General features: G+C 35.0%; 1 protein-coding gene and 2 pseudogenes across 1 annotated transcript; all 3 read right to left on the bottom strand.

Annotated features, from left to right (window-relative positions):
- Positions 1–122: 122 nt before the first annotated feature.
- LOC130740280 (probable LRR receptor-like serine/threonine-protein kinase At3g47570) lies at positions 123–3626 on the bottom strand (annotated as a pseudogene).
- Positions 3627–4625: 999 nt separating this feature from the next.
- On the bottom strand, positions 4626–8433 carry LOC130740279 (probable LRR receptor-like serine/threonine-protein kinase At3g47570). The gene is made up of 3 exons (XM_057592819.1): positions 5457–8433; positions 4988–5353; positions 4626–4824 (listed from the first exon to the last, which is right to left on the bottom strand). The coding sequence occupies exons 1-3, from the start codon at positions 8149–8151 to the stop codon at positions 4796–4798; spliced, it is 3090 nt and encodes a 1029-aa protein (XP_057448802.1). The 5' UTR covers positions 8152–8433; the 3' UTR covers positions 4626–4795.
- Positions 8434–11120: 2687 nt separating this feature from the next.
- Positions 11121–15022, bottom strand: LOC130740278 (probable LRR receptor-like serine/threonine-protein kinase At3g47570; annotated as a pseudogene).
- Between the last annotated feature and the right edge of the window lie 1781 nt (positions 15023–16803).

Raw genomic sequence — 16803 nt, 5'->3', positions numbered from 1 at the left:
TTTAATTTCTAACATCTTCATGAGAAATTTAGTGTATTCCATTAGTAGCAGAAAACGGAAGTGTTTTTTGACAAATATATTTTTGCATCTAAATATATGAATTAGATATAATGTATGAAAAGTACTATAAATCCATCACTTAGATATAGTGTTAAATTCATTAACTATTGATAGATGTTACATAAAAGATGGACTCATAAGTGCAAACAGCCAGAACTGGAGGAAATTTATTGAACAAATCCACACTAAAGGTTGAACTCAAATTGCAGTGCATTATGCTGCATAGACACGAGCAGGAACACCTGAAAATTGGAGAAAGAATAAGCCTATTACTTTCGTAGCACAGGGAAAAAATTGAAATACATACCAAGATTGAGGCAGAAAAAAAAATATTAAATACATATGAAATTTACTGGAAGGAAAAACTATGCAATTAAGCATTTAAAATTCTAAAATGATCTCACCCACAAGAAATAGCTTTTTGATAATGTTTAGCTCTCTAATGACATCCACTATTTTCATCCTTTCTCTTGGTGATTCCATTGAACAAGTAAGTCCAATCCTAAAAAGTGATATTAAGCACTTCTCAGAATTTGGAGTAAGGTTCCCTCTGTTTTCTCCTTCTATTGCTTCTTCAACTCTTGATACAAGATGTGGGTCTAAAATCTGTAAAAGATTATCAGAAAGTGAAATTGCCACAAACTTATGCAGATTTTGGCCGCCTTCAAACAATTCATCTGTAGGTCTTCTTCCAGTAAGCATTTCCAATACAAGGATCCCGAAGCTATATATGTCGCCACATGTGGACACTTCAGAACCCACTCCATACTCTAAAATATATAACAAAAACTGTAAATCTCTATAATAAATAAATCATCAAGTTACCACCAAAAGATAAGAGAATTTGAAAAACAATTAATCAAGAGTTTAGAAAATACCTGGAGCAGCATAGCTAAGAGTTCCTTTTATTCCGATCGTACTACTTTGCTGTTGAGATGTACCATCAATGGTTGAGACAAGTCTTGCTATGCCAAAATACTCACATGAGCGATCATGTCTTCATCAAGAAGGACATTGCTTGGCTTTATATCACAATGAAGGACCACTTGCTCACATTCTTGATGCAGATAATGTAATGCAGAAGCAACATCAACAATGATACTTAATCTTTGTTCAAGGTCAAGTGGTTCACGAAGCTCTTCACTTCCATTCCCTGGATGCAGCCATTGTTCTAAGCTTCCATTTTTCATATACTCAAAAGCTAAAGCTTTAAAATCTTGACCTCTGTTGTCTGTGCTGGAACAGCATGTTAAGATCTTAACCAGATTCCGATGTCTAATATTTTTGAGTGCATTACATTCAACAATGAAACTCTTGTGAGCTCCCTTCTTTTGAAGGTTCAAGACCTTTATGGCAACATCTTTATCTCCTGACACAATATTTCCTTTGTACACAGAACCAAAACTTCCTGATCCAATCAAGTTTCCAGCTGAGAATCCATCGGTTCTATGATGTAGGTCATGGTATGAAATCTTTGCCAACTGGTCAATTGTTGGTGAATCAGAAGACTGTTTCTTGTTTCTTTTCCTCATCCAGTTGATGGTTAAAATAAATGACAGAATGAGAAGAAAAGCAACCCTAGTACTTACTACCACTGCTATAAACTTGAAATTATGGTGTTTTGGAGGTTTCATACCTTTGACAGGACATGGCAGTAAATGCAGCTCTAAAATACCTCCACAAAGATTTTTGTTTCCAGTCACGGCTAATGCACTTGCATTTTGAAAGACACCTTTTGTTGGCACTTCTCCCTCCAACATGTTGAATGAAATTACATTTAAGTATTCCAAAAATGAAACATTCTGCATGTCCTTAGGAATTGATCCAGACAAATGATTTCGTGAAAGATCTAAACGTCGAAGACCTTTGAGGGAAGCCAAAGGGGATGGTATGATTCCATGGAAGGAATTCCCTTGTAAAAAAAGGAACTCCAAGCTCACGCATTCTCCAACAGTTCCAGGAATATCACCTGACAGTTGATTCTCAGAGAAATCAAGCCACTCAATATTTTTTAGTCTTCCCACTTCTACCGGCAAAATGCCATTGAGAGAGTTGTGTGACAAGTCCAGTAAGTTTGTTAATGAGGAAATACTGAAGACCTCAACAGGTATGTTTCCTTTAAGGTTGTTTTGTGAAATGCTTAGGTATTGTAACTTTTGACAGTTGCGTATACTTGGAGGAATATTTCCTTCTAACTTATTTTGTCCTAATCCCAAATCAAACAATTGAGTGATATTTCCAATGGAGGCCGGTATTTCTCCTGACAGCTTGTTTTTACTCAAGTCTAATACTTGCATATTCTGAAACTTCCCAAAAGCAATAGGTATAGCCACTTCAAAGTAGTTAGATTGCATGACCAAAAGATTTAGGTTAATTAGATTTCCTAATTCAACAGGAATTTTTCCTGTTATGTGATTATACCCAAGATACAGTAAACTGATTTGATTGGATAAATTTCCCACAGAATTTGGCAAAGGGCCTCCAAAATTGTTATCTAATATAGAGATCCCAAATAACTTACTACAATTTGTCAATGAGTTTAAGAAATCCAAATTGTTAGTTGAATTGCCACCTAGATTGTTGTGTTCCAAATTTAACCTCCAAAGATTTTGCAGCTTCCCTAGACTTGGAACTTGCCCGATGAAATTGTTTTGACTGATATCAAGATGTGCAAGGGTAGAAGCATTTGCAACAGAAGTGGGGATTGGACCTGAGATTTGATTCTTGCCAATTGTAAGAATTTTGAGATTAGGGAGGGTGTGGAACATGTTGGGTGGAAGTGAGCCATCAAATTCATTGCCTGCTGCTGAGAACAAAATAAGAGATGACATGTTGTAAAGACAAGAAGGAAATGTACCAGACAATTTGTTGGCACCCACTTGTAGAAATGTCAGATTTTTTAGGCAGCATATTTCTTGTGGAATATTTCCCTCCAACTCATTAAGATTCATCGAGAGAAATGTTAAGGATGAAAGATTCCCTATGAATGGAAAAAATCCACCGGTTAACTTATTTTTCGCAACCTCCAATGCTTGAAGTTTCTGAAGAGAGCCAATTTCCATCGGTAGCTTGCCAATCAAATTATTTCCACCTAAGTTTAAGGATTTGAGACCAAAGCAACTTGTTAAGTTTTTCGGAATCTCCCCTTCTAAGGAGTTATTGGTGAGGGTGAGTCCTTGCAACTGTGACAACCGGCCCAATTCTTGTGGGATATCTCCATGGAAGCTGTTGTTTCCGAGGTCGATGTTCCTCAGAAAAGAGAGATTGCCAACATGAGGAGACAAGGATCCGTGCAACTGATATCCTCTTAGCTTCAACTCTGTAACCCTTTGATTCGCGGGGCTGCATGTGATTCCATGCCACTTGCAGAAGTGGGTAGAACTATTCCAAGATTCTAGCATTCCATATGGATCACTGGATATTGATTCTTTGAATTTGAGCAATGCCAAATGATCTGTTTGGTTTCTTGAAGTAGAAGCAGTTACGTTTGAGCAAAGGTTGAAAGTAAAGAGAAGGCTGCATAGCCAAAATGAAGATGCAGAAAACAAGAGAGAAAAAGGCTTCATTTTGTTAAGGAAATATATAGGATACTTGAATTTGAGTGAGTATGTTTAATTAGTTACATATATAAATAGATAGCTCTATATACGTATATATGTTGGGGTTTGATGGTTGAGTGTGTGGTGTACTGGTATCAAAGAAATAAATACACCACAGAATACGTTTCGTACATACATACACATTTATTATGATATATAGTGGGACTTCCTTACCTTAATAACTTACTATTTGTCCATTCAAAAGAAAAGAGAGGAGGACGAATGTGAAATGAAACCTTGATTTTCTTATATGATTATGATACTAGCAGAGGTTCCTTCCATCTAATATCCTACAGTTACGTATATGCCATGGCATTCATTGACTTGGTGTCAACCCTGAACATAAGTTCATTGTATGGCAGGTCAACCTTAGAAAATTACAATTTAAATTATAATAATGCATAGAGTAATGCATACTCCTTGACTTGAGGTCAACCTTAGAAAATTACAATTTAGTTTATTGTTTGTTATGTATCAAATTTTATCGGTCATTTAGTCTACGCTTAGCGTATGAAATGATCCTTTTGCCAGTTGCAAGAAAGCAGAAAATGACTGCTCAATAACGTTTTGTGTGTACTTGGTTAAGGCAGTTTATGCTATGCAAATGTGAGTTTGCTCAGTATTGTGACTCTCAAAGATGACTTTTCACCAAGATGGCAAGGAAAAAGTTTAAAATATACAACATCTAATTAATATCTCTGTTTATTGAGTTTGCTTTCTGAAAAAAATCTCTGTTATTGAGATCAGTTGCAATGAGCTAGTAAAACGTGAGGTGTGTTCTGCTTTTGTTTATTGTTTATTGATACCGTTGAGCACCCTGCTATTGAGTTAGGATTAGTTAATTTTTGTTTACCTTTGTGAACTTCATCGTTTATATTATAAAAACTGAAGCTAGAAAGAGTTCTCGGCTATTTCGCTGATGCTTTAATTTTGCTGTAAAATTTGGATAATTACGTCTGATCATAATGGACATAAGTATGGAAAGTATTATAAGTCCATCACTTAGATATAGTATTACATTCATTGACTATTAATAGATGTTACATGAAAGATGAACTCATAAATGCAAATGGCTAGAACCGGAGGAAATTTATTGAACAAATCCACAAAGATGGTTGAGCTCAAATTGCAGGGCACTATGCTGCATAGACACGAGCAGGAACACCTGAAATTGGAGAAAGAATAAGCCTATTACTTTCGTAGCACAAGATAAAAATTGAAATACATACAAAGATTGAGGCAGAAAAAAACGAATATTAACTACATAAGCAATTTATTGGAAGGAAAAACTATACAGTAAAGCATTTAAAATTCAAAAATGATCTCACCAACAAGAAATAGCTTTTTGATTATGTTTAGCTCTCTAATGACATCCACTATCTTCATCCTTTCTCTTGGTGATTCCATTGAACAAGCAAGTCCAATCCTAAAAAGTGATATTAAGCACTTCTCAGAATTTGGAGTATGATTCCCTCTGTTTTTTCTTTCTATTGCTTCTTCAAGTCTTGATACAAGACGTGGGTCCAAAATGTGTAAAAGATTATCAGGAAATGAAATTTCCACAAACTTATGCAGATTTTGGCCATCTTCAAACAATTCATCTGTAGGTCTTCTTCCAGTAAGCATTTCCAATACAAGGATCCCGAAGCTATATATGTCGCCACATGTGGACACTTCAGAAAGCACTCCATACTCTAAAATATAAAAATGTAAATATTCTATACTAAGTAAGACATCAAGTTACCACCAAAAGATAGGAGAATTGAATAAACAATTAATCAAGAGTTTAGAAAATACCAGGAGCAGCATAGCCAAGAGTCCCTTTTATTCCGATCGTACTACTTTGCTGGTCAGATGAACCATCAATAGTTGAGACAAGTCTTGCTATGCCAAAATCACTCACATGAGCGACCATGTCTTCGTCAAGAAGGACATTGCTTGGCTTTATATCACAATGAAGGACCACTTGCTCACATTCTTGATGCAGATAATGTAATGCAGAAGCAACATCAACAATGATACTTAATCTTTGTTCAAGGTCAAGTGGTTCACGAAGCTCTTCACTTCCATTCCCTGGATGCAGCCATTGTTCTAAGCTTCCATTTTTCATGTACTCAAAAACTAAAGCTTTAAAATCTTGACCTCTGTTGTCTGTGCTGGAACAGCATGTTAAGATCTTAACCAGATTCCGATGTCTGATATTTTTGAGTGCATTACATTCAACAATGAAACTCTTGTGAGCTCCCTTCTTTTGAAGGTTCAAGACCTTTATGGCAACATCTTTATCTGCTGACACAATATTTCCTTTGTACACAGAACCAAAACTTCCTGATCCTATCAAGTTTCCAGCTGAGAATCCACCGGTTCCATGATGTAGGTCGTGGTATGAAATCTTAGCCAGTTGGTCAATTGTTGGTGTATCAGAAGACTGTTTCTTGTTTCTTTTCCTCATCCAGTAGATGGTTAGAACAAATGACAACATGAGAAGAAAGACAACCAGACTAACTACCACTGCTATCCACTTGAAACTATGGTGTTTTACATGCTTCATACTTTTGACGGGACATGGCAGTAAATGCAGCTCTGGAATACCCCCACAAAGTTTTTTGTTTCCCGTCATCGCTAATGCACTGACATTTTGAAAGACACCTTTTGTTGGTACTTCTCCCTCCAACATGTTGAAGGAAACATTGAAGTATTCCAAATAGGAAATATTCTGTAGATCCTTAGGAATTGACCCAGATAAGCGGTTTCGTGATAGATCTAATCGTATAAGACCTTTGAGTGAAGGCAAAGATGATGTTATGATTCCATGGAAGGAATTTCCTTGTAAATAAAGGTACTCCAACTTCATGCATTCTCCAATGGCTCCTGGAATATCGCCTGATAGTTGATTCTCAGAGACATCTAGCCAATCAATATTTTTTAGCCTTCCCACTTCTTTTGGCAGACTGCCACTCAGTGAGTTGTGTGACAAGTCTAGTAAATTTGTTAATGAGGACAGATTAAAAACCTCAACAGGTATGGTTCCTTTGAGGTTGTTTCTTGAAAGGTTTAAGAATTGTAACTTTTGACAGTTTCCAATACTTGGAGGAATATTTCCTTCTAAGTTGTTTTCCTCTAAACCCAAATGAAACAACTGAGTTAGGTTTCCAAGGGAGGCTGGAATATCTCCTGACACCTTATTTCCCCCCAAATCTAATAATTGCATCTTCTGAAACTTCCCAAAAGCAACCGGAATTGTCCCTTCAAAGTGGTTACTTTTCAAGTCCAAGAGAGTTAGGTTAATTAGATTTCCTAATTCAACAGGAATTTTTCCCGATATGTAATTATACCCAAGGCCAAGGTAACTGAGTTGGGATGATAAATTGCCCACGGAATTTGGCAAAGGACCTCCAAAATTGTTATCGGCTATAACCAGATGTTGCAACTTACTACAATTCGTGAGTGATTTCAGAAAGTCCAAATCATTAGTTGATTTGTTACCTAGATGATTAGAAAACATTTGTACCCACCGAAGATGTTGCAGCTTCTCTACACTTGGAACTTGTCCGATGAAATTGTTTTCACTAATTTCAAGGTAATCAAGGTTTGAAGCATTTGAAAGAGAAGTGGGGATTGGACCTGAGATTCGATTCCCGCCAATGATAAAAAGTTTGAGATTGGGGAGGGTGTGAAACATGTTGGGTGGAAGAGAGCCATCAAATTCATTTACTCCAGCTGAGAAGAGAATAAGAGATGACATGTTGTAAAAACAAGGAGGAAATGTACCTGACAATTTGTTCACACTCACTTGTAGATATGCCAAGTTTTTGAGGCGACATATTTCTTCTGGAATATTTCCCTCCAAGTTATTATATCTCACCAAGAAATAAGTTAAGAATGAAAGATTCCCTATGAATGGAAGGACTTCACCAGTTAAATTGTTTACCGCAAGTTCCAATACTTGAAGTTTCTGGAGAGAGCCAATTTCAATCGGTATCTGGCCAGTCAGATTATTTCCACCTAAGCCCAAACCTTTGAGATCAAAGCAAGTTGTTAGGTTTGTAGGAATCTCCCCTGTAAAGGAGTTATTAGTGAGATACAGCACCTGCAACAGTACCAACCGACCCAATTCTTGTGGGATATTTCCGTGAAAGTTGTTTTCTTGGAGGTAGAGTTTTGTGAGAAAAGAGAGATTGCCAACATGAGGAGACAATGATCCATGCAACTGATACCCTGTTAAGCTCAACTCTGTTACTCTTCGGTGCACTCTTCGGTGCTTGGAGCTGCATGTAATTCCATGCCACATGCAAAAGTGGGTAGAATGATTCCATGAATCTAGAATTCCATATGGGTCATAAGAGATTTGTTCCTTGAATTTGAGCAATGCTAGATGGTCTGTTTGGTTTCTGGAAATAGAAGCAGTTGTTTTTGGGCAGTGTTTGAAAGTAAAGAGAATAAGGTATAACCAAAATAAAGATGCAGGAAACATGAGAGGAAAAAGCTTCATTTGAATTGAGGAAGTAGGGTCTTGGAATTTGAGTGAGTAACTAGGAGAGCTCTATATCAGTATATATAATGTTGGATCGAAGCCCGGTTTGCATGGAAGACACTAGGAGAAAAATTAACAGACTGCAAACATTAAAGTAACATTCTGATCGTTTATGCTTTTTCTTTCTTTCTCTCATTCGATGGTGGCATGACTAAAAAGCATCACTAACGCTCTCCCCACATTGTTGGTAGCAAATGAGACTTGGAAAGGAATGGCATTGGCTGCTACAGCCATCATCCATTTGGCGTTGTAAATTACTAATATAAGGTGGAATTCTGGATCCACTTTGACAGGGAAAATGCAATTTATTATTCATTAACCATCCCATTTTTAAGCAACATGGCCTACGAGGGTGATGGAAAATACACCAGAATAAGGTTGCGACTTAATGCGCACGACCTTGACTTGGGGACAACTTTAATAGAAAAATTCAATACAATTTAGCTCAAGGCGTTGCTTTGGTACCCTTTTAAAATGGGAAGGTTTAGTAGCCTCAAAGTTCATCGTTTCTTCATAAATTTTGTCTGTCTTTCGATCAACTTGATATGCAGTCTGCTATAGTTTCTTGTTTTTCACTTTAATAAATTGATCCCTATAGTAGGCAATTGACAAACACTATCAATTCCTCCATTTACGTTTCTTCATAATGATGAATTTCTGATTCCTTGTTTATGATCTTTTTTTGCTGCACTTCTTGTTCTGATTCTTACTTTTAGTAGCTTAAATTGAAGGTATAAATTGCTTCCTTTCACATTTTGAGATCTAGTTTTTTTTTTTTGTTTTCATTTCTTATCTTGATTTGGGACTGATGGTTCAATTGGTTTGTGATTTGATTCATCTTCGCTATTTTGGACAATTGGTTCATTATGTAATCTGAAATGCTATTTTGTGAAAAGTAAATGATAGAGAATTTAGTTTCTATTTTTGTGTTGTATGTTAGGAGAGGGGAAGGGAAATGCTAGAGAATTTAGATAGTTAAGACTTAAGATGGTAGTTATGAACAGATAGAGAAGTTAGTTAGTTAGACAGAGGGGGTATCAAGAAAATGGAAGATGTAGAATATTAAATAGTTTTGTGAAAGAGGAAATCCTCTGTGTGCGCAGAAACAAACAAAAGAAATTGGATATTTGATACTGTTAGATAAAGAGTACTTAAAGTATTTTCTATTGATATTCTTTGGTGCCCTCTCACCTGATTAACATGTAAAAAACAGGTGCTCATGAAAAAGAGGGCTACGATGGTCACATTGCACTGCCCTGTAAATTAATGAATTCAGAAAGAAGGAAGAGACCTCTCCCCTCCACTAACTTAAACAAGAATATCAATAGCATGCCATGAAATTTAATCATTGACCATAATTTAGTGGCTTAATTCCAACAATAGAAAAATTACCACTGTCAAGATATGTAATGATGAAAGATTATGTACTTTTCACCTGCAAAACCTTCCCCTTATTCCAAAATTAAAGAAATCTTTCTAAATTCTCATTAGCTTTAGGACTTGGTCACTTTTACATTACATATTTTTAATGTGTGTGAGCTTCTCAATTCTGATTCTTTAACCACCAAATCACTTCACTTAACACCCTAATAAAAAGTGGGAAGTTTCTATGCTTCCCCCCTATGTCCCTAACACCACCAAAAATTTCTCAAATGAAATGATGTTCCATCATAAAATTTCTCAAATGAAATGATGTTCCATCATAACAGATATTATTAACAAAGTGAATCCACAAAGAAAATTATTACTCTAAACACTACAGCTTTCATACATTGTAATTAGGAAGGATTTGGGTTATAGGAAACATGAGAGGAAAAAGCTTCATTTGGCTTTAGGAAGTAGGATCGTGGAATTTGAGTGAGTATCTGAGGAGTTCTATGTATGTATATATATTAATTGGATTGGATGAGGATCCAAACCCGGTTTACATTAAAGCAAGTTTATATATGCAGACAGACACTAGATATACTTTTTTAATGGGAACTTCTTGACCGAAAATAATGGTCTCCATTAACGTGTCGGCACCATTTTCTTATATATGTTCAAAGCATTTTTCTTCTTCTCTCTCCCGGTCCCTAGCATTACTCTTTTTCTTCATTCTAAAAGATTCTTTATTTCTTTGGCAATTTGGAATTATCAGGTAAAGTCTTTAGTCCACATCTGTTAATGATTATTTTTTTTTGATAAATAACACATCCGTTTAAGAACTTTTGACTACTAGTTTACTTGATGTGGTGCGTGAGATTAATCTCACAAGTGTGGGTTTACGATTTACACTATTTCAGTATGTGTATATCATCACTGGTAAAAAAAATAGTACCGATATTTAGAACATTTTCAGAAACAATTTTTAAAAACAATTTTCATAAGAAGAAAACAGTTTGAATGATATGTTTTTCAAAATTTAGAAAACTGATATCTGAAAACTAAAAACTGAAAATGAAAATATTTTTAACTATTTTGGTTTTTAGTTTTAAAAACTGAAAATGAAAACTGTTTTTAAAAGCTGATTTTGAAAACAAGTCGTATCAAACATAAAATTACTATTTAGATTATAATAATGCATAGAGTAATGCATACTCCTTGACTTGGGGTTAACCTTAGAAAATTACAATTTAGATTATAATAAGAGTTTAATTTCTATGCACTAACGATGTAAAGTGTTTTTACACCGTCAACCAATCAGATTTCAAGGAAGTAAGAAAATCTCTCTTTTATTTAATTTCATTAATTGTTGATAGCAAATGAGACTTGGAAAGGAATGACATTGGCTTTTTTTGATGCTTAACAACAAAGAGCAAAGGAAAAGAAAAACAGAAAAGAAAAAATAACCCCTAGGAATGGCATTGGCTGCTACAGCCATCATCCATTTGGCGTTATAAATTACTAATATAAGGTGGAATTCTGGATACACTTAGACAGGGAAAATGACATTTATTATTCATTAACTATCCCATTTTTAAGCAACATGGCCTACGAGGGTGATGGAAAATCCATCAGAATAAGGTTGTGACTTAATGCGCACGACCTTGACTTGGGGACAACTTTAATAGAAAAATTCAATACAATTTAGCTCAAGGCGTTGCTTTGGTACCCTTTCAAAATGGGAAGGTTCAGTAGCCTCAAAGTTCATCGTTTCTTCATAAATTTTGTCTGCCTTTCGATCTACTTGATTTGCAGTCTGCTATACTTTCTTGTTTATTGAACTAACAGACTACATCCATTAACTATTGAAAGGATTTATTATCAAATATCAACAGATTTTACATGAAACTTATAAGTGTAAATTATATTGGACGATTCCACACTGCAGGTTGAAAAAAAAAACAAAAAAGTTACAGTGCTTTTATACTGTATACACCTCTCATCTCAAATTAATGACCGCAAGTCCGCAACATTTCATTTCAGCTTTAATTACTAACGACCAGGAACACCTGAAATAGAAGAATAAGCCTATGTCACTTTCGTAGTATAGGAATAAATTGAAATACATACCAAGATTAAGAAGAAAAAAAAAACAAATAATTATTAGTACTTAAGAAATTTATTAAGTTCAAAGCTAAACTGTTGGCATATGTTATGCAATTAAGCATTTAACATTCGCAAATGATCTCACCAACAAGAAATCCCTTTTTGATAATGTTTAGCTCTCTAATAACATCCACTATGTTCATCCTTTGTTTTGGTGAGTCCACTGAACAAGCAAGTCCAATCCCAAACAGTGATATTAAGCACTTCTCAGAATTTGGAGTAAGATTCCCTTTGTTCTCTCCTCCTGATGCATCTTCCACTCTTGATACAAGATGCGGGTCCAAAATCTGTAAAATACTATCAGGATATGAAATTTCCACGAACTTATGTAGATTTTGACCGTTTTCAAACAATTCATATGTAGGTCTTCTTCCGGTAAGCATTTCCAATATAAGAATCCCAAAGCTATATATGTCGCCACATGTGGACACTTCAGAACCAACTCCATACTCTATAACAAGTAAAACATCAAGTTAACATCAAAAGATAGAAGAATTCAAAGAAAAAATATTCAAGAGTTTAGCTAATACCTGGTGGAGCATAGCCAACAGTCCCTTTTATTCCAATTGTACTAGTTTGCTTGTGAGAAGTACCATCAACTATTGACACAAGTCTTGCTGTGCCAAAATCACTCACATGAGCGACCATGTCTTCATCAAGAAGGACATTGCTTGGCTTTAGATCACAATGAATGACCAACTGCTCACATTCTTGATGAAGATAATGTAATGCAGAAGCAACATCAATAATGATACTTAATCTTTGCTCAAGGTCCAGTGGTTCATGCAGCTCTACACTTCCACTCCCTCGATGCAACCACTGCTCTAAGCTTCCATTGTTCATGTACTCAAAAACTAGAGCTTTAAATTCTTGACCTTTGTTGTCCGTGCTGGAACAACATGTTAAGATCTTAACCAGATTTCGATGTCTAATATTTTTTAGTGCATTACATTCAGCAATGAAACTCTTGTGAGCTCCCTTCTTTTGGAGGTTTAGCACCTTTATGGCTACATCTTTATCTTCTGACACAATATTTCCTCTGTACACGGAACCAAAACTTCCTAAACCAATCAAGTTTCTAGCTGAGAACCCACCGGTTCCACGATGCAGATCGTGGTATGAAATCTTAGCCAGCTGGTCAATTGTTGGTGTATCAGAAGATGATTTCTTGTTCCTTTTCTTCATCAAGTACATGGTTAGAATAAATGACAGAATGAGAAGAAAAGCCACAACACTTACCACCACTGCTATCAACATGAAATTATGGTGTTTTGCATGCTTTATACCTTTGACAGGGCATGGCAGTAGATGCAGCTCTGAAATGCCTCCACATAGCTTTCTATTTCCGGTCACCACTAATGCACTTGCATTTTTAAAGACACCTTTTGTTGGCACTTCTCCGTCCAATATGTTGAATGAAACATTGAAGTACTCCAAAAACAAACTGTTCTGCATATCCTGAGGAATTGATCCAGATAAGTTGTTTCGTGAAAGATCTAAACGTTTAAGACCTTTGAGTGAAGTTAAAGAGGATGGTATTTTTCCATTGAAGAAATTCCCTTGTAAAAAAAGGTACTCCAAGCTTGTGCATTCTCCAATGTTGCCAGGAATATCACCCGACAGTTGATTCTCAGAGACATCTACCCAATCAATATTTTTAAGTTTTCCGAGATCTTCTGGTAGAGTACCATTGAATGAGTTGTGTGACAAGTCCAATAAGTTTGTTAATGAGGAAAGACTATAAACTTCAACAGGTGTGATTCCTTTAAGGTTGTCTTGTGAAAGATTTAGGTATTGCAACTTTTGACATTTTCCTATACTAGGAGGAATATTTCATTGTAACTTATTTTGTCCTAGACCCAAATAAAACAATTGAGTGAGGTTGCCAATGGAGGTTGGTATATCTCCTGACATCTTGTTTCCCGACAAATCTAACATTTGCATCTTCTGAAACTTTCCAAAAGCAACCGGAATAGTCCCTTCAAAGTGATTACTTTCCATGGTCAAAAGAATTAGGTTAGTAAGATTTCCTAATCCCACGGGAATTTTTCCTGATATGTGATTACCCCCAAGAAATAGTTGACTTAGTTGGGTGGATAAATGGCCCACATAATTTGGTAACGGACCACCAAAATTGTTGTAGGCTATACTTAGCATTTCCAACTTACTACAATTTGTCAATGATTTCAAAAAATCCAAATCTTTAGTTGAATTTCCACCTAGATGGTTGGTTTCCAAATTTAGGGACCCAAGATCTTGCAACTTCCCTAGACTTGGAACTTGTCCAGTGAAATTGTTTTCAGAGATTTCAAGTTGTGAAAGTGTAGAGGCATTAACAATAGAAGTCGGGATTGAACCTGAGATTTGGTTGCCGCCAATTACAAAATGTTGAATATTGCTGAGGGTGTGGAAAATATTGGGTGGAAGAGTGCCATCAAATTCATTGCCTCCAACTTCGAAGAAAATAAGAGATGACATGTTGTAAAGACAAGAAGGAAATGCACTTGACAATTTGTTCTCACCCGCAAATAGAATTGTAAAGTTTTTAAGGCGGCATATTTCTTGTGGAATATTTCCCTCCAAGTTATTCATACCCACCGAGAGAGATGTTAAGGATGAAAGGTTCCCGATGAATGATGGGACTCCACCGGTTAAATTGTTTATATATACCCTCAAAACTTGAAGCATCTGAAGAGACCCGAATTCAATTGGTATCTTGCCAATCAAATTATTTCCATTTAAGGCTAAGGCTTTGAGATTAAAGCAACCTGTTAAGTTTGTTGGAATCTCCCCTGCAAAGGAGTTGTTAGAGAGGTAGAGTTGTTGCAACCGTGACAACCGACCCAGTTCTTGTGGAATATTTCCGTGAAAGCTGTTTTTTCCGAGGGCGAGTTTTGTGAGAAAAGAGAGATTACCCACATGAGGAGACAATGATCCATGCAACTGGTACTCTGTTAAGTTCAACTCTGTTACTCTTAGGTGCTTGAAGTTGCATGTGATTCCATGCCACTTGTAGAAATGGGTTGAACTATTCCAAGATTCTAGGATTCCAGATGGATCACTGGATATTGATTCCTTGAATTTGAGCAATGCTATATGATCTGTTTGGTTTTTGGAGGTAGATAAGGCAGTTGCGTTTAGGCAAAGGTTGAAACTAAAGAGAAGGTATAACCAAAATGAAGATGCAGGAAACATGTCAGAGAAAAACTTCATTTGGTTGAGGAAATTAAATAGGATACTGGAATTTGAGTGAGTATCTTTAGTTACATAAATAAGCGCGCTCTAGCCTCTAATATACGTGGTTTGATGGTTGAGTGAGTGGTAACAAAGAAAATACTTATGTAGTTATGTTTGCCTCAATTGTAATTAATTTTCGTATTGTACAATGTACATAGTAATATTATATAAAATGTACCAAAAAAATAATATGTCCCCAAGGATAGTTCAAGTGGTAAAAGTTAGGGGACATAAAAGTTGGGTGAGGTGAAGGTGAAGGGTCCCGGGTTCGAACCCGGAGGAGGGATTAATTTACTAACATTTGCCTTAAAAAAAAACAAAAAAAAAACCAAAAAAATAATATTATATAAAATTGTTTCATTTCTTCTAAAATATCTATTTGAGACAAATTTAGTCGATTAATTATTTTATGGCATTGCATGTGATTTTCTTCACCGATGGGTCTACCTTTTGTCTTGTATACAAATTTAGTCCATTAGTTTATGGCATTGCATATGATCCATGACTGAAAGAGACTGCATAGAAATTTTTTAGTGGTGGTCTAATTTTGAGGTTTTATATATGCAGGGACGGACCTAGGTCGGAGGAAATGGGGTCATTTGCCCCCACCTTATTTTGCATTTTACTTCATACTATTTATATATTATAATATAAAATATTATATTGCCCCCACACACTTAATAGTTGCCCCCATAGTTGGATAATTTTTTTTTAAATGCCACTGATAGATCAACTTTTGCTTTCTTTTTCTATTTAATAAGATGAATGTCTACTCTCAAAGTTAGAGAAAAACCTATACAAGTGAGTGTGAGACAGTGATTTTCATTTAATGCTTGTAAATCGTGAAACTGCACAATTAGTTTCTATTATTTTGATATTTTTATTTTATTTCTCAAAGCTTCATATATATTAGTGAGTGGCTTATATTTAGGGATAATTTTTTTTAGAAAATGTGACTTATAATATCAGACGGAGGGAGTAATATACTGTAATTTTACAGCTTGAAATTTGTATGTGTATTTGCCCCCACGACACAAAATTCCTGGATCCGTCACTGTATATATGCATATAATAAGCTTTTGTATTTACATAAGTACATCGACCATTCGAGTCTTAATATACCCTTATCATATATTTCTAAGCTGAAAGGGAGTGATCAAGACTTGGAAGAATGAAGAGTTCAAAAAAAAAAAAGACTTGGAAGAATGAAGGAGGGCAATTGTTATTTCAGGATCAATCCATATCAATGAAAAATTGATTTTCGTGAATTAGAAAATATATGCTCATTGCTCAATTACCTGAATTTCATTGACAATAAATATTTTGATAGCGATGATAATCAAGATTATTTAAATTTAAAAACTTCTAATCTTTTTTTAAATTAAAAAAACTTCTTTATCTAATCAATAGAAAATTATATCAATGATAATTAACAAAATATATTTTTATATTATTGTTGATTGAAAAAATATATTTTTTTAAAGAGATTGAAAAAATATTAAGTGTTGTTATAGTTTTTTTTTTTTTTTGACAGAAGTGTTATTATAGTTGGAAAACAAAGAAATAGTACTTGTGGAACTGTTTGTAAGTTTTGTCATAGAGAATGTAGTACACATGATTTTATAAGAAAAATAATTTTTTTTGTTACAATAAGAAAAATAATATGACATGACTTTATGAGAAAATATATTAGCAAATTTATTTTTTTATGTTGTTGGTCTTGTATTCATTTATAATATCTTGATGTTTCCTAAAATATTCCTTCGATCAATAATATTGGAAAAAAAATTATTCTCAATGATTTTGTACGTCTTCCACTGATTTTAAAACATTAGTTAAATG

Source organism: Lotus japonicus, chromosome 2 (genome assembly GCF_012489685.1).
Source record: "Lotus japonicus ecotype B-129 chromosome 2, LjGifu_v1.2".
NCBI classification, from domain to species: Eukaryota; Viridiplantae; Streptophyta; class Magnoliopsida; order Fabales; family Fabaceae; genus Lotus; species Lotus japonicus.
Note: the sequence above shows the minus strand (reverse complement) of the source record. Positions and strands in the feature narration are given on the sequence as shown.

What these genes read in the sequence shown, in the direction of transcription:
- LOC130740279 (XM_057592819.1), bottom strand. Translation starts at nt 8,151, where the DNA reads ATGAAGCTTTTTCCTCTCATGTTTCCTGCATCTTTATTTTGGTTATAC. An exon ending in TCTTGGCTATGCTGCTCCTG is followed by an intron (nt 5,354 to 5,456) that starts GTATTTTCTAAA and finishes TTTATATTTTAG; the next exon opens with AGTATGGAGTGCTTTCTGAA. An exon ending in CAAAAAGCTATTTCTTGTTG is followed by an intron (nt 4,825 to 4,987) that starts GTGAGATCATTT and finishes CTCCAATTTCAG; the next exon opens with GTGTTCCTGCTCGTGTCTAT.